This window comes from Panthera pardus, unplaced genomic scaffold (genome assembly GCF_024362965.1).
Source record: "Panthera pardus isolate Hobbes unplaced genomic scaffold, ASM2436296v1 HiC_scaffold_19, whole genome shotgun sequence".
NCBI classification, from domain to species: domain Eukaryota; kingdom Metazoa; phylum Chordata; class Mammalia; order Carnivora; family Felidae; genus Panthera; species Panthera pardus.
Window position 1 is genome coordinate 11678116 of NW_026526754.1, and position 24121 is coordinate 11702236.

Genomic DNA, 24121 nt, shown 5'->3' on the forward strand with positions numbered 1-24121 from the left:
CCCCAGCAGTAGTGGCTACAATGATCCTGCTGCTAAATATACCAGTCCCATCAACAACAAAGGGAATGTTACAAAAAGAGATAGAGCAGGCTTGCTATAGCCAGATAAATTGTAATGGGTCTAGACAGGCATGCCTTGAAAGAGATCAACTTAAGTTAATAGCAAATAGCTATGTCGGTTTTTTAATGTTAATTTATTTTTGATAAATAAATCCCTGTGCAAAAGCAGGGGGTGGGGGTAGGGGGAGGGGTGGGTAGAGACAGAGAATCCAGAGCAGGCTCCAGGCTGTCAGCACAGAGCCTGACGAGCTCAAACTCACAAGCCTTGAGATCATGACCTGAGCCAAAGTCTGAGCCTTAACCAAATGAACCACCCAAGCATTCCTCAAATAGCCATGTTAACACACTGATAGTGTCTTCAGATTACGGTTTTCTTGCTGGAAAATGTGTAAAGGGAATGAAAGCGATAATGGTGATCTGGTGAAATGTTGTAAATGATCATTTTCTAGAAAAATCAGACTACAGCCATACCACCCTCAACATGGCCAATCTCATCTAAAAGTACCATAAGGAAAGAAAGAATGAGAGTGAGGGAAGGAGGGAGGAAAGATCAGAAAAATGCTCTGATTTATTAATAGAGCTCCTCCTTTTGCTAAAATTATGAATCATATATTTCTGCAGTAATATTTGTGTACTGGCAACTTCACAATTGCTCTGATTTAATGTTTTTATACAGAGAGCCTTTGGAAAAGAAGCAGAGATGAGACATTAGTGATTTGTGATGTTTCAGCTCTAGAATCCCAGCTTGTCTACAGAATTATCAACAGTAGGAAATGATCAGTTTGGTCTCCATATAAAATGATTTATACTGTTGTTCACCAAGAATGAAACATCCTTAAGTAAAATAGAAAGAGATACTTCTATCCTACACTTTTACTTGGACTCAACCTGCTTCTTTCTGTGGCAGCTGCTCACCCAGCAATGGCATGTCCCCACACTGCTGGTGCTAATCTTGTAAGTGCCTCCCTTGACAGTAGACACCTGGGGTTATCAATTTCTGTCTTTCCTGGTTCGTCCTGCCAGAATACTGCTCGGTCTCCCCGAGTTCTCTGGATGTAGTTTTCTGATAAGGAAAGTACTTACATGCAGGAAGGAACCAGGTTTAATGGGTGCTTTACCAACAACATTTTTAAAGCTTAGCTCTGGCTTTCATGTTGTTATAATTATCATTTGTTGGCTGGTTGTTTATTCCCTGCTTCATTCCAAAAAGGACTTGTGACATCTTACAAAAGGATATTGCAATGTCATAAAATTCAGATTGCTTTTTAAAAAGGAAAAAAATTTGAGTGAAAGGGAAATAAAAGTAGAAACTCTGCATAATCTATAAAAGTTCACATTCCAGAAATTTCTTCGCCTTCTTGCCTTTGTGTCCTATATAGAAACCTTTCAGTGGATGTCTAAATATAGATTTACTTTTGTTTGACCCACTGCCAAAAATAAGCTTTTCTAGCAGTATAAAAGAGAACAGGGATGAAGTAAAAATCCCTTAAGTCAACATTTTCTTTTCTTTTTTTATGTTTATTTATTTTTGAGAGACAGAGAGCACATGCACAAGTTGCGGAGTGGCTGAGAGAGAGGAAGACACAAAATCTGAAGCAGGATCCAGGCTGTCAGCACAGAGCCTGACGCGGGGCTTGAACCCACGAAACATGAGATCATGACCTGAGCCAAAGTCGGACACTTAACCAACTGAGCCACCCACGTGCCCCTTAAGTCAGTATTTTCCAAGCGGTGTTCTGCAGCACAGCAACCAACATTGCCTAAAACGTTTCCGGAAGGAAAGAAAACAAATGTTGCTGTCTGCAGGACTTCTCAGGGCCTTCCATATGGCCAAACCTAACCACTTCTGACCAGCTTCACCATTATCTCGCTGTAGTCTAAGCCTCCATCATCTCCCGGCTGCACTTTGCATCCACCTCCTGCTCATATCCCTGCTTCTACCCTCGGCCCTTTCCTGTCCGTGCTCAACACAGCAGTCACAGGAGTGAGGCTTTATAACCCAAGTCATGCTACTGTTCCTCAAAGCCCCCGCTGTCTTGGAAACACTGCCTTCATTTTCATTTGATAAAATTGGCTTCAGCCTTTTCCTTTACGTACCTTTCAGTCCAAGACCCTGTGCCGTTCCATCAGCCCCTTTCCTTCACTACCCAGAGTCATGAGGCATGTCCTGTCTGTCACCTCGGTGCCTAGCAGCCGGCCTGCATCTGAAACACAGGCTGGGAAAGCTCCGGTGGAGATGACCTCAAGCCCCATAGTAGACTCCCTCCCGAGGTCTTTACTTCTCACCTATAAACATCGTTTCAGGGGGGGCACCTGGGTGGCTCAGTCGGTTAAGCATCCAACATCGGCTCAGGTCACGATCTCACGGTCCGTGAGTTTGAGCCCCGCATCGGGCTCTGGGCTGATGGCTTGGAGCTTGGAGCCTGCTTCTGATTCTGTGTCTCCCTCTCTCTCTCTGCCCCTCCCCCGTTCATGCTCTGTCTCAAAAATAAATAAACGTTAAAAAAAAAATTAAAAAAAAACAAACATCGTTTCATGAGGCATCTGATCAGGTAAATACGGAAAACTGAGGTCACCCTGGGTACCTTTGTGGCACTGTAAAAACATTCCTATTCTATTTTGTGATGTTGCAGGAACAGCCATGTGAGGAACAGGCCTAGTTCACCCATTACATCCGAGCAGAACTCTACCTAAGAGAGTAGAGAACTCTACCTTATGCTGATGCATAAGCACGTGTCCCGATCAAAAGCAAGCACTAAACAAGTCCACAGTGGGTTTTATACCCACTTCAGTATTTAATGTCTTATTTTTATTCAATACGATTATTTTTGGTGCTTCAGATGGGAGGGACGCTTTGTCCACCTGCCACAATTTTCCAGCCATGGCACACCCTTCCGGACTGTTATTCCTACTCACCACCTCAGTGCTCCTTTTCTTTTAGTTCCCTTTTTCCCCACAAACTTAAAAAAAAAAAAAAAAGACAAAGCCACTTTGATAATGTTGAGTGAAGAAAATCATCCTTCTTCTCTCTCTCTCTTTTTTGTTTTTTTTTAAACACAAGCCCTACATACATGCCACCTGACATTTCCTTACTAAAAGGTAATCCTGTTTATGCTGGATCTGCTTTCAGTGGCAATTGAAACTACACATTCACTATTGTTGCGGTTAGCATTGTGCTCTCCTGGCAGAAAAACTGATCTACAGTGGCTTCAACAGAGAGGGTTTTGTTTCCCTTAAATAAAGAGAAGTCTGAAGTATAGCATACCCAAAAGGGCGTACAGATAAATTATTGGAAATATTCAGAGAATACCAGATCAATAGACAAAAGCTGATTGTACTTCTACACATCAGCAGTAGTTAGAAAATAAGATTAAAAAAAAAAAAAAAAAAAAGAATAGCAAGTACCTAAGAGGAAATGTAACGAAAGATGGGCAAAACTTATATGGGGACAACTGTAAAGCCTTATTAAGAGCTAATGAAGAAAGGTGAAATGAATGGTGAGATCCACCATGGCTCAGCCCAGGTTCACACTGCTCTAAAACATCAGATAAGGTGCCCTTGGTGTCCTTCCTGGCTGCAAGTAGAATGGCATTCGATAAGACCTTGACCTTCATTGGAAAACGTGAAGTTGCATGGCAGCTGGGTCTCACTCGTACCTTTATTCCTGCTCATTTACACCTTGGTCCCAAAGTATAATACCAAAACTGGGTGGTCCTCAATTCTAAGATCATTCTGTAACTGCTCCAACCCCCTATAAACCCTACGAATTAGGAATACCCCTATTCACTTGCATGGCCCACAAGGGCCAGATCATAACTGACTTTAACCGCTCTGACTCCTGAGCCTAGCAGCACCCAGTAGGCCCTTAATTATGACTTATTGAGGGGTGCTTGGGTGGCTCAGTCAGTTAAATGGCAGACTTTGGCTTAGTTCATGAATGATCTCATGGTTCATGAGTTCAAGCCCCATGTTGGGCTCTGTGCTGACAGCTTGGAGCCTGGACCCTGCTTTGGATTCTGTGTCTCCCTCTTACTCTCTGCCCCTCCCCCGCTCATGCTCTCACTCTCTAAACATTTTTTTAAAAAAGACTTAACTGAATACATGACTGAATTAAGCTGCAGTGGGCTGTTCTCTAGAAATTGCGTCAAGTAGTTGGTGTGAATAGATCATCTCAGTCAGGACTTCCAGTTCAAAAGCAGTGGCCTCTTAAAAGTTTTAAGACCATGTCCAGAGTTCTGGGTTTGTTTTCTCAGAATTTCTGCCTCCCACCTCCTGCCATGTGGAATTTCAAGCACCTGTGCTTCCCTCTTGAACATGAACTCTTGAATTGAGAGACAGGAACCAGCGGGAAACCTGAGGAAAGCATACTTCTGAATAGAAAATCGTTTTCATTGTTTTGATTTCCATGTATCCCCCACTTTTGATCACGGCCATGAGATTTAAATTTCTCTTACAGATCTTATTCCCAGACCCATCTGTCCCTGTATTTATCATTGTAAGACCTAGGTATCTCTTTCCTCTATTGCATGGAAGAGGTGAACATTCTATGTATTTGCAGAAAAGCTTCTGAAAGTAGTAACTGTTAGGGGGAGCCTGTGATTCATTGAGCTTGTAATGTTACTGGAGGTCAATTCTTATTCAAACAAGGTCTGAAACTACTAAAGTGCAGCCATTTTCTAGAGATAATGTTGACAAAATCCTTCATTCTCAACAGGTCGCAGATGAGCCAGCAGGGAGTTTGAACGAAGTGATTCATGGTTTGCAAAGTCACAGCAAACTACGGAGAGCTTGTGAGGTGCTCCAGAAACTGACGGCCTTTATGCCAGAATTTTCTAAGTCAGCTCAAGTAAGCAAGAGGGTGATCGGGAGGAAACGAGATATGAGAAAGGGGGAAGTGAAACAGACAAAATGTGTATAAAGTAGAAAATACGTAATCTAGAGATTGTGCCCTGTGCAGAATTTAGCCTTGTGAACCATTTTGTAGAGACCCAATTTAACATTCAGTCAGGGTATATTTACCTTTAAGTCTGAAGATTGCGGATAAATTGATCAGTAATGACCTTTTCAGATATGCTGTGTTTATTTTCTTGTGATCATTTATCAAGTTACTGTCTTTCTGATACATTTGTTAGACATAATGGGAGACAGAAATAGATCCACTCCTTGCCCGAGATAGAGCAGTTCAGCTTCGAAACAGACATGGGCCATCAGTGCCCCCGCAATGTTTACATTTGTTCCCTCCACATTTGCCAAGTTATTCCCAGTAATTATTCATGCCTGTCTCTACTCCCTACACATAAATAAATTAAGGGAATGAGATTCATGAGAATTTTCATTTTTTTCTTTTCCATGTCCTGTATTTTCAGATATCTGCGATAAGCATATATATACAATCTGTGCTGGTTTATTTGGGCTGGTTTATTTTTAATTACGGCAATAATACATGCTTGTTATTTAAAAATCTGAATTAAAGCATATAAACTTATAAAGCAATAGCCCTCACTGTCTTTATCCTTCTTGCTAATCCCATTCTCAGGATGTAATCACTATTATCAGATTTTTTTTTTTTTTTAATTTACATCCAAATTAGCCTTTGGTGCAACAATGATTTCAGGAGTAGATTCCTTAGTGCCTCTTACCCATTTAGCCCATCCCCCTTCCCACACCCCCTCCAGGAACCCTCAGTTTGTTCTCCATATTTATGAGTCTCTTCTGTTTTGTGCCCCTCCCTGTTTTTATATTATTTTTGTTTCCCTTCCCTTATGTTCATCTGTTTTGTCTCTTAAAGTCCTCACATGAGTGAAGTCATATGATTTTTGTCTTTCTCTGACTAATTTCACTTAGCATAATACCCTCCAGTTCCATCCACGTAGTTGCAAATGGCAAGATTTCATTCTTTTTGATTGCCGAATAATACTCCATTGTGTGTATATATACCACATCTTTATTCATCCATGGATGGACATTTGGGCTCTTTCCATACTTTGGCTATTGTGGATAGTGCTGCTATAAACATGGGAGTGCATGTGTCCTTTCGATACACCTGTATCCCGTGGATAAATGCCTAGTAGTGCAGTTGCTGGGTCGTAGGGTAGTTCTATTTTTAGTTTTTTGAGGAACGTCCATACTGTTTTCCAGAGTGGCTGCACCAGCTTGCATTCCCATATTATCAGATTATTATTAATTTGCTCTACATAGCCTGCCAGATTTTTTCTATGTGTAAACAAACAGGTTTGTTATTGTAACAAAAATGGCATTAACGTATACACATTTTTTAGCTCCCCCCTTTTTAAAAATATTTCTAATGTTTATTTAGTTTTGAGAGAGAGCAGGAGAGGGGTAGAAACAGGGGGATGGGGGATCTGAAGCAGGCTCTGCACTGACAGCAGAGAGCTCAATGCTGGTCTCAAACTCATGAACCACAAGATCATGACTGGAGCCTAAGTTGGAGGCTCACCCAGCTGAGCCACCCATGAGCCCCAGCCCCTTGTTTTTTTTTTGTCTAATGCTGTGTCATGGATATCTTTTCGTGTCAGTACACATAAGTGAACCAATTATTCTTAATGTGCATTTGGACATTTTTTTGTTTGTCTCCTCTCACAAATAGCATATCCACGAGCCTCCATGTACCTACATCACTAAGTACTTACGCACATGTTTCTGTGGAATAGAATGCCATAAATAGAATTGAGGGGCTTTTAAATTTTCAGTGGATGACAAAATTGTCTCTTAAAGGACACTGTTTTATATCCCCACCAACTGTTGCCCCACACTTCTAATTTCAAAGGCAAGAAAAGAAAGAAAAGGAAGGAACATTTTACTGATTACAAAGGAGGCCGAACGTCATCTTATATATTGATTGACCATGTGTATTTCTCCTCTCAGTGGCTTCTTCATGTCCTTTGTCCATTTCCCCCACAATGGGTTGTCATTTTACTTACTTGTCTGTAAGAGAGCTTTATTTATTGTTGATGTTGACCTTTTGTTACAGATGTTGCAAATATTTTGTGCCCATGTTTTTTATAACTTTATTATTTCTTTTTTTAAATGCAGAAGTCTTTAGTAAATGTAACTTTGAAAACAAAAATAACATTTCAAAACAAAAATAGTAGGACTCGCAGTGGATATTCTGTCCATTTGCTTAACCTTCTCACTTGTTTTGCATAAGAACAGCCTCCAGAAAGGAGAATTGGGGTTTTCAGTTTCATTCAGAACTTCTCTTGATCTCTATTTTAAGTCTATCTTGAGTGCTTTTTTGAGTTTCAAAGGATCATTTACTTGGTGTTTAAGCCAATACTGCTCTTTGCCTGTTTTTAGCTTAGTTTTGTTAATTAGGTATTTGATCTACTTACCACTCCAGGAGGGTTCTCTGAGTTCCTTAGAATAACCTGAAATACAGAGGTGCCTGGTTAAGCGTCCAACTTCAGCTCAGGTCATGATCTCATGGCTTGTGAGTTCAAGCCCCACATTGGGCTCTCTGCTGTCAGGGCATGGAGCCTGCTTCAGATCTTCTGTCCCACTCTGTGTGTGTGTGTGGGGGGGGGGGGGGGGGTGTACAATTGTATGTTCTGTCTCTCAAAAATAAATATATTTTTAAAAACTTTTAGGGGCACCTGGGTGGCTCAGTTAGTTGGGCCTCTGACCTCGGCTCAGGTTGTGATCTCACGGTCTATGAGTTTGAGCCCCACATCAGGCTCTGTGCTGACAGCTCAGAGCCTGGAGCCTGCTTTGGATTCTGTGTCTCCCTCTCTCTCCCTGCCCCTCCCCTGCTTGCACTCTGTCTCTCTCTCAAAAAAATGAATAAACATTTAAAAGTTTTTTTTTAATTTTTAGAAAGAATAACATAAAATAAAAATCCTTCCTATAGGTAAGATGTAATATATTTTCTTTGGCTGCCAAGTTGTAATACTGGGGTTTTTTATGAATTTTTTTTTCCCTTTTCCTTTTTCTTCTTTTTTTTTTTTTTTTTTATTAGAGAGAGAGTGCAGGGATGGGAGAGGGGCAGAGGGAGAGAAAGAATCCTAAGCAGGCTCCATGTTCAGCCACACACTCCTGTAATATTGCATTTTATAAAAATGCGTTTGAGGGGCACCTGGGTGTCTCAGTGGGTTAAGCATGTGACACTTGATTTCGGCTCAGGTCATGATCTCGGGGTTCATTAGATGGAGCCCCACATCGGGCTCCATGCTGATGGCTCAGAGCCTGCTTGGGATTCTCTCACTCTCTCTCTCTGTCCCTATCCCCACCCCTCTCTCTCTCTCAAAATAAATAAATATTTTTAAAAATGCATTGAAATGCATAAAGAAATTGAACTCCTTATAAGAAGAACAGAAGTAAATTTAAAACAGTCAGAAACAGCTCGGGGCTGTGTGTTTGCTTCCAAAATCTCCCAGGTTAGTGTCATCAGTCCTCATGTTTACCTGAGTGAGAAGTCACCAGAGAGCACATTTCAGAGCAAAGCAGTCTGGGTTTCAAAAACCCCCAACTGCCTGCCTCTCCGAGTCCCTCGACACTGTGATGGAAGCTGCTGGAGCAAGTCCACAGAGGTCTAAGCATGCCATTGAGCAGGTAGGTACAGTACATGTTGATGTCGAACTCGGTTTAGAAACTATTTAAATCTTGGCAGATCCAGGTATCACACGGCCTCTTCCTAGATCTCTAAAGAGTCTCCTGCCAAGCGACACCACTGAAGAGACCACTGTTAGGCCTGCTCTGGGTCTTCCTCACTGTCTCATCTGTGCGCTAAACTTCCCTAGTGCTATAATCCAGTGACAAGAGCTCAGTATGGTGTTTGGCATATAGTAGACACTCAGTAAATTAAACTTGCATTTTCGTGTTGATTTGCATTTCTGTATTCATTTGAGGAGATGTTCACCATCATCGGTCTATGTAAATGCAAATCACACCACAATAAAATGCCACTTTGTACCCAGAAATACAGACAGTAACAAGTGTTGGCAAGGAGGCAGACGAATTCAAGCCCTTGTACATTATTCGATTGTGAAATGATACGGCCACTTTGGGAAACAGTTTGACAGTTGCCCAAAAGGTTAAAAAAGGAACTTCCCATGTGGCCTAGCAATCCCACTCCTTGGAATAGGCTCACATATGTCCACACTAAAACTTGCACGGTCGTGTTTGTAGCAGCATGATTCAAACAGTCAAACGGCCAAAAAGTGGAAACAACCCAAATGTCCATGATCCAACGAATGGATAAGTAAAATGTGTTATATTTGTTACATTAGCAACAAAAGAGAATGAAGCAGTACAACATGGGTGAACCTTGAAAACATTACACCAAGTGAAAGAAGCCAGGCACAAAAGACCACGTATTGTGATTCTATTTTATGAAATGTCCACAAGAGACAAATCTCTAGATGCAGAATGTAGATTGGTGGTTGTCTAGGGCTGGGGGGGGGGAGGTATAGGGACAGGGGAATGGACAGTGACAGCTGGCTGCTGGGTACTTGGGTACTGGGTTTATTTTAGGGAGATGAAAATGATCTAAAATTAGATCATGGTGATGGTTGCACTATGAATATACTAAAAAAACATTGACTTGTATACTCTAACTGGGTGATTTGTATTGTGAATTTCATTGTAATAAAACTGTTTGTGAAAACCTCTCATAAGTAGGTCACAGGCAGGGGTGCCTGGCTGGCATAGTCGGTGGAGCATGCAATTCTTGATCTCCAGGACGTGAGTGCCAGCCCCATGCTGGGTGGAGAGATTACTAAAAATAAATTAAAAAAAAAAAAAAATTTAAGTAGGTCTAGAGAAGCTTATATCATGGGACAAAGAAATATTTTCTTGGGTGGCCCTGTTAGTTGATACAAAGGATGGCGAGTCTTTAGCCAGACTACAAATACTTTCTTTGGGTCCTTTGCAAAGAATGTCATCTTCAGGGGCGCCTGGGTGGCTCAGTCGGTTAAGCGTCCAACTTCGGCTCAGGTCATGATCTCACGGTTTGTGAGTTCGGGCCCCACGTTGGGCTCTGTGCTGACAGCTCAGAGCCTGGAGCCTGCTTCAGATTCTGTATCTCCCCATCTCTCTACCCCTCCCATGCTCATGCTCTGTCTCTCTCTGTCTCTCAATAATAAATAAACGTTTAAAAAAAAAAAAAAAAAAGAATGTCATCTTTCAATATGTCACTGTCCAGGTCTTTGTCCTCCTTCCAACCCCTCCAAAACCATTATCCACAAAGGCCACACAGGTCACATGGCATTTCCTTCTCAATGCAGGTAGAAAATATGCTGGAAATGGCCTTGCTGGCCCTTGGGAAGATCAAAGAAACATTTCTACAGCAGAGCCAGTTTTCTGAGTCTTTAGTGACTTTGACCTCTATCATTGCTTCTCTGATGCTGAGCAGGTAACAGAGGAGGAGGGGGAGAGTGGTTCATTTTAGGTTTCTGATCTTTAGAAAACACACAGAAGTTGATTTCCATTTAATTTCTCCTTCATTAGCCAAAACATGTCAACCTGGCCCCTGAGCTCCTATACTCTAGGGTCCCCAGCACCTGTGAGGTTAGGCTTTTCAAGGGCTTCAGCTTTGGAAGAGCTCTTGAACAGACAACCAGGATTTAATGTTCAAGTGAGTGTCAAATTGATTCTGACCCAAATGGAGTTGGGATTGATGGCTACAGGCGTTTGGATGCACCATGATACATAAGCTGGCCAGACCAAACGAGAAGGCTGGGTGTCATGGATTTCTGTTTTACAATGGCAGGAATGGAGGCCACTTAAAAATGGAGGAGTGCCTGGGTGGCTCTGTTAAGTGTCTGACTCTTGGTTTCAGCTCAGGTCATGATCTCACGGTTCATGAGATCAAGCCCCGCATTGGGCTTTGCACTAACAGCACAGAGCCTGCTTAGGGTTCTCTGTTTCCCTCTCCCTCTGCGCCTCCCTTGCTCATGTGCATGTGTGTGCTTGCTCTTGTACTCTCTCTCTCAAAAATAAGTAAGTGAACCTTAAAAAAAAATGAGCCACTGTAGAGGTTGGAAGCATTAAACAGACTTCTGGATTTAACTGAGTTTCTGTGTTATGGTTTGAATTGATCTCAACTCTTCACTATTTATATATGAAGCTAGGAATATCTGAATAAGTATTGACTCGTTATACCAACTTATCCATATCAGTATATAGTGTATTTCTTTAGGCATTTACCTAACAAACAAGAGCAAGATTGCTGTCTTATCCTGGAGAGCAGAATACTTCCTTCCTAGTAATAATGAATCCTCCAGGTATAAAAATGTTAAAAAATAATGGGGCGCCTGGGTGGCGCAGTCGGTTAAGCGTCCGACTTCAGCCAGGTCACGATCTCGCGGTCCGTGAGTTCTAGCCCCGCGTCAGGCTCTGGGCTGATGGCTCGGAGCCTGGAGCCTGTTTCCGATTCTGTGTCTCCCTCTCTCTCTGCCCCTCCCCCGTTCATGCTCTGTCTCTCTCTGTCCCAAAAAAAAAAAAAAAAAAACAAAAAACGTTGAAAAAAAAATTAAAAAAAAAAATGTTAAAAAATAATAATTCTGAGGGTCACAAGTAAATGACTCATCTTTAATTCTTCCTTGTATGATGTTATAATGAGAAATATTTCAGTTGAGATATTAGCAAGGGGGAAATCCCAACATTTACTTTAATCTCTGATATCTGATACATTATTACCTTTTGGGGTGTTAGGTAATAGATTTCAGCAACTGATGAAACAGATTTTCTTGTCTCTAGGTAATAGGACTAGCTTCAGTTCCTTCAGGGATTTTGATGACAAGAACATTGTTGGAAGTATCGAAAGTGTGTTGCTAAGCTCTAATCATAAATTTTTCCAAGTCCATGATTTAGTGGAAGATATTGAGGTATGACTTCATTATAAAGGAATGAAATAGAAAGGAACAGGAATTCTTGGAGAATAGGATAGAAGGAAGCCATTTTAGATTCATGGCAGTGCCATTATTTTATTATTCACATCTTCACTTGGGAAGTTTTACAAGAACTACCTTACCTTTAGGAGGTGTTTTAGGTCTGAGATTATATACTCTCCCTTAATCCCTACAGATATTCATGGAGGAATACCTAGGAAGTTACATTCCATTATCACTAGAAAGGAGACTGAAAGGCATCAACAGATGAACCATCTTGAAGATTGGTTAACTGTCTCATTCTAGATCATGCTGTGGAGAAATGTTAGCGTGGAAATCTATCCCACCAGCATCAACATGAGCTCAGACCATTTTATTATGACAGTGAGCATCACTTCCCTGGAGAAATCCCTGATCGTGTGCATAGAACCTGAAAGTCCCCTTTTAATGACGCTCTACCTGGGGTTCCAGTATCAGCCTAACCACACTCACTTCAACCTGAACATCACTCTTCCAAAGAATCAGGTATGGCAAAAAGGTAAAACCCCAATCAGAAACTTACTTTGAAATGCATTTTTTTCTTCTTTTTCTTCAACTTTTTATTTTGAGATAACTGTAGATTCTCATGCAATTGTGAAAAATAAAAGAGAGAGCTCATACCTTTTACCCAGTTTCCCCTCATGCTGGCATCTTGCATAACTATACCACTATATCCTAACCAGAAAATGACATTGATACAATGCATTGACCTTACTTGGATTTCATCAGTTTTACCTGTACTCCTGTATGTTTGTTTATTCCATGTAATTTTATCACATGTGGGAATATATATGACCATGAAACACATTTTTTTTTTAAAAGATGGATTGTGGAATGGATCCAGATATATATGTGATAAAGCAAATTTTGTAAAATGTTAATTCTAGAATTAACATTAAATGGGTCAGTGATTAAATGGGTCAACTTTCCATATGGTTGAAACTTTGCATAATGTTGAGAAGTAAAATTCCAGCACATACACATATATTTCCAATTTTATTTCTAATCTTAGATTTGGGTAAGGCCAGAGATACCTCAGTAAATCTTGGTTTAATATCAAAATGACTACACTGTGGCTTAGAAAAGTGAAGAATTTGAGACATATATAAAAAGTTAAGAATTTCTGAGATACATAAATAGTGCCTTAGATGTACTTGACCAAAAAACATATTCACTGGATATCAACTTTAAATGTCGTACTGGGGCACCTAGGCATCCGACTTCAGCTCAGGTCATGATCTTGCATTTTGTGAGTTCGAGCCCTGCATCGAGCTCTGTGCTGACAACTTGGAGCCAGTAGCCTGCTTCGGATTCTGTGTCTCCCTCCCCCTCTCTCTCTCTGCCTCTCCCCCACTCATGCTCTCTCTCTCTCTCTCTCTCTCAAGAATAAACATTAAAAATCAATTTATTGTAATACTGAAGAGTCTTAATAAAGAGCTACTGTTTGCATTTAAAAAATGTGTGGAGGAGTGGCAATAACCATGTTATAAAATATAAAGCATGTTATAATCCCCTCTCATTACAGTCTTCTCATGTTGAACAAGCTTCTGGCTGTTTTGTAGGCCTCGCTAACACGAATGATCACTTTTTAGGTGATTCCTGCTCTTAGACACAGTACCTGAGGCAGCACCTTTCATCCTGGGCTCCCGGGTATAAAGTTCTGTCTGTGTTACAGGCAAGCTCTTTCCGACTCAGAACATGCGCTCCATTTTCCTTGCCAGTCGTGGCAATATCATGTCCCTTGGGGATCTTAGACATCCTCTGGTCCGGAGACTTTGTCGGAAAGATGAGAACATTAAGGAGATGGTGTGACTTGCCTTAGCCCTTAACAGCCATCTAGTGACAGAGCTGGGCCTCGAATCAGGGCTCTTTCCTGGAACCACACTCTTCCCATCCTTGCTTCGTTCTTAGGCTTCTTCTTTTAGCTCCGTCTTGTAGCTACTCGTTTGGGTGTGTAATTCATTCATTTTTCTAAAACTCATCATATATTCTGACTCATTAGACCTAAATCTTCTTCTGTCAAAAGAACACAGCTTTTTATTGGAATGGGAGAAACTCAGAACCCCAGGTTGTTCAACTGGTCATTTTCTTGAAAGTCTTGTAATTCTAAGCTTAATCCTTTCCCCACTTGTAAAATAATGATAATAATAACAATAGATCCTTCAGAAGGAGCGTTCTGATAGTAATTTTGTCCCAATGGAAATGCAAGTAAGCCCTGTTCTTTGTTCTCAGATGAGGAATGTACAGGGGTGCTGGCTCCAGAGAGTCTGCAGTATGGGAGCAGCACCTACTACACAACAGCTGTGCTGAATAAAAGCCAGGAGAGTGCGCAGCGCACACCCACCCTGCTCTTGGCGACAACTGCGGTCACTCGCTGTCATTTCTGGGACAGCCGCAACAGCACGTGGGAGACCATAGCGTGCCAAGTAAGAAGCCACACCACTTCTCTTTCTCTTCTGCCCCAGCTGGCATGAAATGCAGAGCATCTGTTACCTCATTCGAGGGGCCCAGAAAGAAAAAGCATCAGGAGGGAGAGAAATCGGCCTGGCAAAAAAGAAGATTGCATGTAGCGGGCCAGGAAAGTGTGTCTCTTCGGAGCAGGCTTACACTTTATATTTGTTATTTCCTTCTCAAATATTCAGTTCAGGGTGAATCTGACAGTTCTAGATAAAAGAAGCAGTACGTAGGGGGGTCTGTATGGCTCAGTCAGTTAAGTGTCTGACTCTTGATGTCAGTTCAGGTCATGATCTCCCAGTATGTGAGTTCGAGCCCTTCATTGGGCTCTGCACTGATGGCACAGCTCCTGCTGGGGATTCTGCCTCTCCTTCTCTCTGCTCCTCCCCAGCTGTGCATGCTCACGCTCTCTCTCTCTCTCTCAAAATAAATAAACTTTAAAACAATTTTTTAAAAAAAGCAGTAGGTGGACACTGTTAAATTCTGCAAGTGTTAAATATGTTGCGGGTAAAAGTAAACAAATTTCCTGCTTAATTAAAGAGAGCTTTTGTAAAAATAAGCTGGCAGATTCTTGTACATTCCAGGCGAGGTGGGGACTTTTCTCATTGTCACCTCGTTCCAGGGGTCTGCTCACTTTAAAATGGCGCCCTGCATTTTCGCACGGGTGATTCTGTGTGATCCCATCTGATTTAAGTCCTGGTTCAGTTGCACCAAGACTGTGGTGTAAAGTTCTGGAAATAATGAGGCTGTTGGTTAAGAGCTGAGAGAGGGTCATTCACATGTGAAGAGAGGAAAAGAGGATGCTGTGGAAGGCAGCTGCGCCATTCGTGGCCTCGGCAGGGATTTCGGAAGAGCTGGAGCAGAGCCTCTCGAGCAAATCCTCTACCTGGGAGCCCCTTAGGTTGCAGTTTCTGGTGAAATAAATCGGGGCAAGACCTGAGTGGCCTTTCTAACAAGCCCCCTGCACAACGCTGGGACCCCGTGCGGGGAAGAGAGCTGCCGAGAGCAGGATGACAGAGGGTGAGAGATAGACCCGGCACCTAGAACTTAACCTTGTGCCTTGGAAAGCAGCCAGTCATACTGACAATATTTGAAGCTTTTTATCTGCACAATCGAACGTGGAATTGGTAATTTTCATTTCATTGCCTAGTAACATTTTTAAAAATACATATTTTTTAAAGTTTATTTTGAGAGAGAGAACACGTGCGAGCACAAGTGGGGGAGGGGGAGAGAGAGAAGAGAGAGAATCGCCAACAGGCTCCATGCTGTCAGCACAGAGCCCGACTCTGGGCTCAAACCCACACACCTCGAGATCATGACCTGAGTTGAAACCAAGAGTCGGACCCTTAACTGACTGAACCACCCAGGTGTCCCTGAAGATACTTTTTTGTGAAGAAATGTTACAACATGTGGAAGTTATAAGGAAGTTATAGGGAATAATATAATAAAAACATAAAATACTCTGGCTTTATCACAAAGTTGGTATTTTGCTCTGTATAGTTCAGATTTTTTTATAATAATAAAACACTCTGGAATAATCAAAGCCCTCTATGTATCCGCGTCCAGTCTTGTTTTCTCCCACTTACCAAAGGGCGACCACTGTCCTGAACTCAGCATTTGTACTGATTCCTTCAGCACATATTTACCGGGCATCTTCTACGCACCAGGCCCATATCTAGGAACTAGAGATACAGTGACGAACAAGACAGTGTCTTCCTGAGCTTACATTCCAGGGAGGGAGACTGACAAACATAGATACGAGAGTGTGGTTTTGCATGCTTTTGGTCTCTTTGTAAATGGCATCATCTATACCGTATCCTCCTTTAATTTGTTTTTTTCACTCAGCATTTATCCACGTTGCTATATCTAGCTCTGACAATTTCTTTTTTCTTAAAGGGGAAGTTGTCTCTTTATTTTATTTATTTATTTTTTATTTTTGACAGAGAGAGCATGAGTGGGGGAGGGGGGCAGAGAGAGAGAATCTCAAGCAGGCTCCATGCTGTCAGTGCAGAAGCTGACTGGGGCTCAAACCCGTGAATCATGAGATCATGACCTGAGCTGAAATCAAGAGTCAGACGCTCAACTGACTGAGCCCCCCAGAAGCCCCTCTACCTCATTCGTGTTAACTGCTGTAGATTACTCCCATCAGCATGCAGTAGGAGTCCTCTACTTGCTTGTTTGTATGTTCTGCTGTTACTGGACATATATATAGGTTGTTTCCAATCTTTTTTTTTTTTAACGTTTATTTATTTTTAAGACAGCATGAACGGGGGAGGGTCAGAGAGAGGGAGACACAGAATCTGAAACAGGCTCCAGGCTCTGAGCTGTCAGCACAGAGCCCGACGCGGGGCTCGAACTCACGGACCACAAGATCACGACCTGAGCCGAAGTGGGACGTTTAACCGACTGAGCCACCCAGGTGCCCCATCCAATCTTTTAGTTATGAACAATGCTGACAGAAACCTTTCTCATGTCTCCTTGTGCACATGTGCAGAGTTCCCCAAAGATGTGGGTTCAGACCTGGAATGGTAGGATTCAGAGAATTTGTGCTTCTCCAGGTTTGCTAGAGGTTTCCAGATTGCTCTCCACATACACTATTTTACCCCCAGTGGTAAATGCACGGCCCGGACATTGTTTTCCCTCCCTAAATTGCATGTGTTTGTGTTTTATGTTTGTCCCTTCCTTAGCACTCTGTTCAGTTAGAATCAATGTCTTGATTCTAATTGCAGGTTGGGCCACAGAGTACAGTTTTGAGGACACAGTAACTGCCTGAGGTCACTGTAACCGCCTGACCTACTTTGGCAGCGACTTCTTCATTGTGCCCCGGATGGTGAACATTGAAGACACTATCAAGCTGCTCCTTCGTGTGACCAGCAACCCTGCTGGGGTGTCATTGCTAGCCAGCCTTTTAGGATTCTATATGCTCACCTTTGTGCGGGCTTGGAGGAAGGATCAAACGTACATGCAGGTGACAGTCATGACTTTGATTCCAAAAGCTTTGCATAGTGTCTTGAGTAGGTGGAACAAGATGGAAAAACAACAATAACAACAACAACAACAAACCTTCACCAGAAGAGGCAGGCAGAGTGGTAGGAATTCTCGGTGGCATAGGAATTCGAGTGCGACTTTTTTCTTAAATTTCTCTTCATGTTTCCTGTCTCAGGGCTTCGCAATTTAACTCTTTATGTTCTTTTTTTTTTTTTTTCTTTAGCAGAGGTTGAACTCTCATATGATTCATTTAAGTTAGGAATAAGCCCGAACATCTAGAGAACTTAAAATCAAATGGAAGTTTATCTCACTTTATACATTGGATGTGAAAGTCAGGTGTAAGTAAAATTAGAATTCCATGTAACTGCAATATAGAAAAAACCTGTATGGAATCTCGTTTTGGAACAACAGCAACAACAAATCTTCTGATGACAGCCTCTTGTTAATTTCTGTTCCATGCATTCCTTATTCTTATGTGTTCTTACACTTGGGGATTCTAGAATACATGCCGTCCATTTCTTTCCAGCCATGGGTATAGAGTTGCCAGTTTTAACAAACAAAAATATAGGACACCCGGTTAAATTTGAATTTTATGTAACTCGTGCATTTTTAGTACTTCTGTTCCCAAGTGATTCATTGTTTACCTGAAATTCAGGTTTAACTAGGTGTCCTCCACACCGTGTGATAACCCTACCTGGGCAGGCGGGAGGTGGAAGTATTTCTAAGGCCAAGACCTAATCAGCTGATTCTATGAATATTTCATTTCAGAGGCATCAACCCAGGACTTGAGCCCTCATCCCCTGCTTCATCACTTAGGTCTCTTATTTGTTTATCTTGTACCCGCATGCCACCCTTGATGTTCACCGAGGTGCCAAAGCTGGAGCCGTGCATCCTCCTGCTTCTTAGCTGGAAGAAGCAGTGTCTACACTAGGTGAAGATCCTTCTTGGTTCTGCTGTTCCTACAGGTGAAGGTCACTGTCCTGGCTGATAATGACCCCAGCTCTGTTTCACTACCTCCTGCAGGTCTCCACTGGCTATTGAAGAAGGGCCACCATGCCAGCTAAGCTTAACGAAATGAATGTTCTTCACTCCTTGCCTTGTGTCTCCTATCGCCCAAGATGTGCCCTGACCCAGTGACGCCCCGGTGTCCAGGAGCACTTACGAGAGTAGCTCCTAGTTCTACACTGGACATTGGCAGAGTCTGCCATACTTGCCCAACCCCCCAAAGACTTCATCTCAGTACAACTCTATTTTCTCCCTTCTCCTTAGGGATAAACCCCAAGAATCCTCTGAGAGCTTCCTGCATTTTATCTTTGCTTATCATGTTTTAGGTGGTTATCACCCTCTATGGATCAGAGGGGCAGAGGGAGACCCATCACCTTTGTGACCCCGAGAAGGCAGTCTTTCTTTGAGCCAGAGCATCTGGATATCTTCCTCCTCAGTACTCAGTCCTCTTGAGGGGAACTGCACAGCCTGTGGTTCTGGCATGACAATTCGGGGGCCAGCCCTTCTCGGTAAGTCCCTGCGTCAGGCTGCCTTGGCCTTTCTCCTCCGTGAATCTGCGGCGTTCTGGGCAAGACCAGCATGCCATCACAACAAATGACAATAATGCTTTGGGCCAAATTGTAACCAATGACTGTTAGATTTAAATTTCAAAGCTCAGGGTGCCTGGGTGGCTCAGTCAGTTAAGCATCCAACTTTAGCTCAAGTCATGCTCTTACAGTTCATGGGTTCAAGCTCTGCATCGGGCTCTGTGCTGACAGCTCAGAGCCTGGAGCTTTTCTCAGATTCTGTGTCTCACTCTCTCCCCCTCCCCAGCTCGTGCTCTGTCTCTCTCTGTCTTTCAAAAATGAATAAACATTAAAAAGAAAATATTTAAAAAAAAATAAAATAAATTTCAAAACATTTACAAAGAAGAAACCCTGCAAAGAAATATGGGAAGTTAACAATATAATTTTGTATGGGTGATTAAGTGATGGGTGGTTTTTTTCTTTTATCTTCATTTAATATTGTCATGATTGTAAAAACAGCAGATAACAACCACTTACTGCCCCAAAGTGTTATAAATTAAAAGTACCTATAAACTTGAGAAAAGATCTTTCAAGATTAAATGTAATGAATGACTATTCACTAAGTATACTTGGGGTAAAAATTAAGAGCTTGAAGGTAAGAATAGAAGAATCGTGTTATGGGATGTGCCCAGGGGGCTAGAGAGGGAAAAGGTCAGTGATGAGTGCATGAACCTGATGTGTGTGAGGTCCACATGACCTGTTTTTCTCCAGCAGCAGGAGGAGTGAGAAGAGGTGGGTGGAGAGAGTAATGGTGAAATTAACTAAGGACCAAGATGATTGGTGGTTTGGGGTTTGGGAAAAAGAAGGGAATGAAGTCAAAGGTCTAAGGCCCAGGTGTTCAAATTGTTGCTGAATATTGTCCACCTGCAAAGGGTGTACAGCTTGCCTGTTTGTCAGCAAAATGAGTCTTTCCCTGCTATGCTAGACCACTAGGCTAGTAGAGTCTAATAATTTGCTTGCTGTCCCCACTCTGTTCAGGCATCTACAGAGCAGCTTGTACACTATCATTCCAGTTTGATTATAATGGTGAATAATGTGTAATAAGTACTTGAAGAAATGCTTAACTTTGCTAGTTATCAAGGAATGCAAAGTAAAGCCACCGTGAGAGCACTAAACATCCACCAGAATAACTAGAATTAAAAAGTCTGACAAAACCAAGTTTGGGTGAAGTTGGAGGCAACTGGGACTCACAAGCGATGCTGGGAGCCCAAAACAGTGCAGCCACGTGGGAGAACAGTTTGACAAGGCATGTAAAGTTGAATGGACCTTTACCATCTGACCCAGAAATTCCACTCCCAGGTATTCACCCAAGAGAAATGAAAACATAGGTCCATTCCAAAATGTATACACATTCGTTCATAGCAGTTTTACTAATAGCTGTTCAAAACTAGAAACAACACATAAAAAATTTTTAAAAAAAAACTAGAAGCAACACAAGTGTCCATCAGGTGAATGAATAAGCAAGTATTAGCATGTTCATTTAATGGAATACTACTCACCAACAAAAAGAACAATCTACTGATACACACAGTAACATGGATGAATCTCAAAAACGTTATGCCAAGCAAAAGAAGCCAGAACAAAAGAAAACATGCTGTATGATTGTACATATATGAAATTCTAAAATAGGCAAACTAGTGCAAGAGACAGAAAGCAGATCAGCGGCCACCTGGGGCCAGGGGTGAGTCTGAGGGGGGTTGACTGCAAAGGGACACAAGGGGACTTTTGGAGGTGATAGCTTGGCAGTGGTGGTACTTACACAAGTGTTCACATTATGAAAAATGTGTTGGACTGGGGGTTCCTAGATGGCTCAGTTAGAAAAGTGTGCAACTCTTGATCTCGGGGTTGTGAGTTTAAGCCTCATCTTGGGTGTGGAGATTGCTAAAATAAATTAAAGACCTAAAAAACTGTACTGAACTGTACCTTTTATTCATTTTTTTAAGTAGACTTCTCAGGCAGAACAGAGACCAGCGTGGGCTCAAAACCCTGAGATCAAGACCTAAACTGAGATCAAGAGCTGGGCACTCAGTCACCTGAGCCACCCAGGCACCCCTTGACCTGTATGTTCAAATGGGTGCCTTTTATCATATGTAAATTATACCACAATAAAGTTTTTGTTTTGTTTTGTTTTTTGGTAGAGCACCAGTGGGGGAAGGACAGAGGGAGAGGAAGAGAGAGACTCTCAAGCAGGCTCCCTGCCCAGCGCAGAGCCTGACATGGGGCTCAATCTCACAACCTTGAGATTATGATCTGAGCCAAAATCAAGAGTCGGATGCTTAACAAACTGACCCACCCAGGCACCCCACAATAAATTTTTTTAAGTATGCATGTAGAAAAAATTCTAGAGTTATATATACTAAGTATTACCAATAATTATCTCTGAGTAGTAGGCTTATAAATTTTAAAATTGTTTCTTCATTATATTTTTAGATATTTTCAAAAAAAATTTAAGAGTGTATTTATTTTGGGAGAGAGCGGGGAGGGGCAGTGAGAGCGGGAGAGAGAGAATCTCAAGCAGGCTCTGTCCATGCTTTCATCACAGGGCTTGATGGGGGCTCGAACTCACAAACCATGAGATCACGATCTGAGCCAAAGTTGGACACTTAACCAACTGAGCCACCCAGGTGCCCAAAATATTTTCATAGTCTTTAACAGCAAATTTGTATACTCACATTAGATTCTTTTTATATGAAAGAATAAGAAAGTAAAAGTTACGCTGGCGTCATAAAAAGCCCATGACAAGTTTCTCACCAATCAGAAAGTAGATTTTTTCTTGTTTTTTATACTTTACTCATAAATGAAAAACTTTAATAGTACAAGATACACTAGCTAAGTTTAAATCAAATGTACCTTAGTCACTTGTGATTTTATAAACTGCCTCAATCAGAGAGTTCCTAGAAATATTTTAGCTTTAAAGAAGTCTATTCATCACACAAAAAATATTTTCAACTAAAATTCAACAAAGATTTTGACTGGAGAGATTTAAGTTGCTTTATAATATTAAACATAGGCTCTCAGGGAAATAGCATCATGACAATAGAGGAGGAGGTTAATGGACTAGTTGCAAGATGAAGTCAAACAACTTGAACAGTAGGTGTCCCAGGGGTCAAGTTTGTCGGAGGTTGAAGTTCCTGGAGAAAGGAGACACATGGTAAAACACTGTGGTCAGAAAGAGGATGAAACCTCAGGGCCTCTGGCTCTGTGAGGTAAAGACAGAGCTACAGACCCCGGCAGGATCAGAAGTCAGTAGTATAAATGTTGAAGATCACTCCCTGACCCACCCCCAGGGATGTCCCCTCAGACCCTGGTGACAGAGACAGAGACAGATGGGATACTCGAAGAGATGGCAGGGCCCTGGCACATAAGAACAGGAAAGTTAAGGAATATATACACTCACCAAACTATTCCTAAGTTATACAAGTCTGCGTTCTGTTTTGTTTGGTTTTGAGAGAGAGAGAGAATCCCAAGCAGTCTCTGTGCTGTCAGTCCAGAGCCCAATACAGGGCTCGAACTCATAAACTGTGAGATCATGACGTGAGCCAAAGTTGGACACTCAACCGACTGAGCCACCCAGGCGCCCCTGCTTTCTGGTTTTGATACATGAATTCTCTTAGAGGTTGCAAAGGAAGAAATTGGATCAGCTTTTGTTTCTTTCTCTAGTTCTTGCCTCACAATGAAAAGAATCCATTTACCGATAGTGCAAGATTACTTCTTGTTGCAACAACTGGTTCATGCCCACCTCCCTACCATGCTTATCTTCATTTTACTATAGGTATGGAAACCGGGTAATTGCCAGGGACGTGGCAGGTAAAAGGAAATGGCACTTCCTGTCCAACTGTTGGCTGGCCATGGACCTTGGAGAGAGTGAGCCTGACCGGGTCTTCAAACCAGTCTCAAAGAAAGAACTCTTTTCCTTTAGGTATTGGTGGGGAAATGGTGGTGTTCCACAAGTCTCTGAGGCTCTGTTCATTTTTCTTCATCCTCCGTTGCTCAGACTGGATAATTCCAATTGACCCATCTTCGGGTTTCTGCTTCTTTTTTCTGCCTGCTCAGATCTGCTGTAGAGCCTTTCATTTCACTTGTATTTTTCAACTGCAAACTTTCTTTTTGGTTCTTTTAAAAAATAATTTTTAGGGATGCGTGGGTGGCTCAGTTGGTTGAGTGTCCAACTTCAGCTCGGGTCATGATCTCATAGCTCATGAGTTCGAGCCCCATGTGGGGCTCTCTGCTGACAGTGCAGAGCCAGCTTGGGATCCTGTCTCCCTTTCTCTGCCCCTCCCCCATTTGCAGTCTGTCTCTCAGAAAAAAACATATAAAAAAATAATAATAATAATTTCTGTGTGTTTATTGATATTTTCTGTTTGGGAAAACACCATTCTCATTTACTTTCCTTTAGTTCTTTAGACATAGTTTCCTTTAATTCTTTGAACACATTTAAAATAGCTGATTTAAAGGCTTTTTCTAGTTTTCCAGTGTCTTGGCTTTCTCAGGGACAGTGTATTGATAACTCTGTGTGTGTGTGCCTGTGTGTGCGCGCGCACACACACACACACACACACACACAAGCCATACTTTGTTGTTTTTTAGTGTCTTGTGATCTTTTGTTGAAAACTGCACATTTTATTATTAAAAAAAGTTTTTTTTAATCTTTATTTATTTTTGAGAAAAAGAGACAGAGTGTGAGTGGGGGAGAAACAGAGAGAGAGGGAGACACAGAATCCAAAGCAGGCTCCAGACTCCGAGCTGTGAGCACAAAGCCCGACACGGGGCTCAAACCCACCAACCACGAGATCATGACCTGAGCTGAAGTCAGACGCTCAACCGACTGAGCCACCCAGGCGCCCCAAAAACTGGACATTTTAAATAATAGAATGTGGCAACTCTGGAAATCAGATTTTCTTCCCTTTCCCTGGGCTTTGTTGTTCTCAAACACAAATTTGTTGTTGTTGTCTGGTTCACGATTTCTCTGAATGAATTCTGTATCCTTTGTCATGGCGTGCAGCTGAAGTGTCTGCCCAGTTAGTCTGGAGGTCAGCTAATGTTTGGATAGAGATTCCCTAAACACCTGGAGCCAGTAAGTCTCCCGGTCTTTGCCAAGGGGATTTGTGTGCATGTTGTGTCATACCCTCAGCCCTCAGCAAGGCACCGGCCAGCTCTGCCTTGG

The 24121-nt window shown here is 42.1% G+C and overlaps 1 protein-coding gene across 1 annotated transcript in view; it reads left to right on the forward strand.

Annotated features, from left to right (window-relative positions):
* Positions 1 to 24121, forward strand: part of PKD1L3 (polycystin 1 like 3, transient receptor potential channel interacting) — an 80133-nt gene that overhangs the window by 14343 nt on the left and 41669 nt on the right. Inside the window, 14 exon segments of the mRNA XM_053906821.1 lie at positions 2693 to 2702; positions 4774 to 4905; positions 8453 to 8608; positions 10301 to 10428; positions 11782 to 11902; positions 12212 to 12443; positions 14177 to 14370; positions 17128 to 17166; positions 17169 to 17366; positions 18352 to 18389; positions 18391 to 18466; positions 18718 to 18789; positions 18791 to 18900; positions 22730 to 22876. Of these exon segments, the coding sequence (XP_053762796.1) occupies positions 2693 to 2702; positions 4774 to 4905; positions 8453 to 8608; positions 10301 to 10428; positions 11782 to 11902; positions 12212 to 12443; positions 14177 to 14370; positions 17128 to 17166; positions 17169 to 17366; positions 18352 to 18389; positions 18391 to 18466; positions 18718 to 18789; positions 18791 to 18900; positions 22730 to 22876 (1653 nt within the window).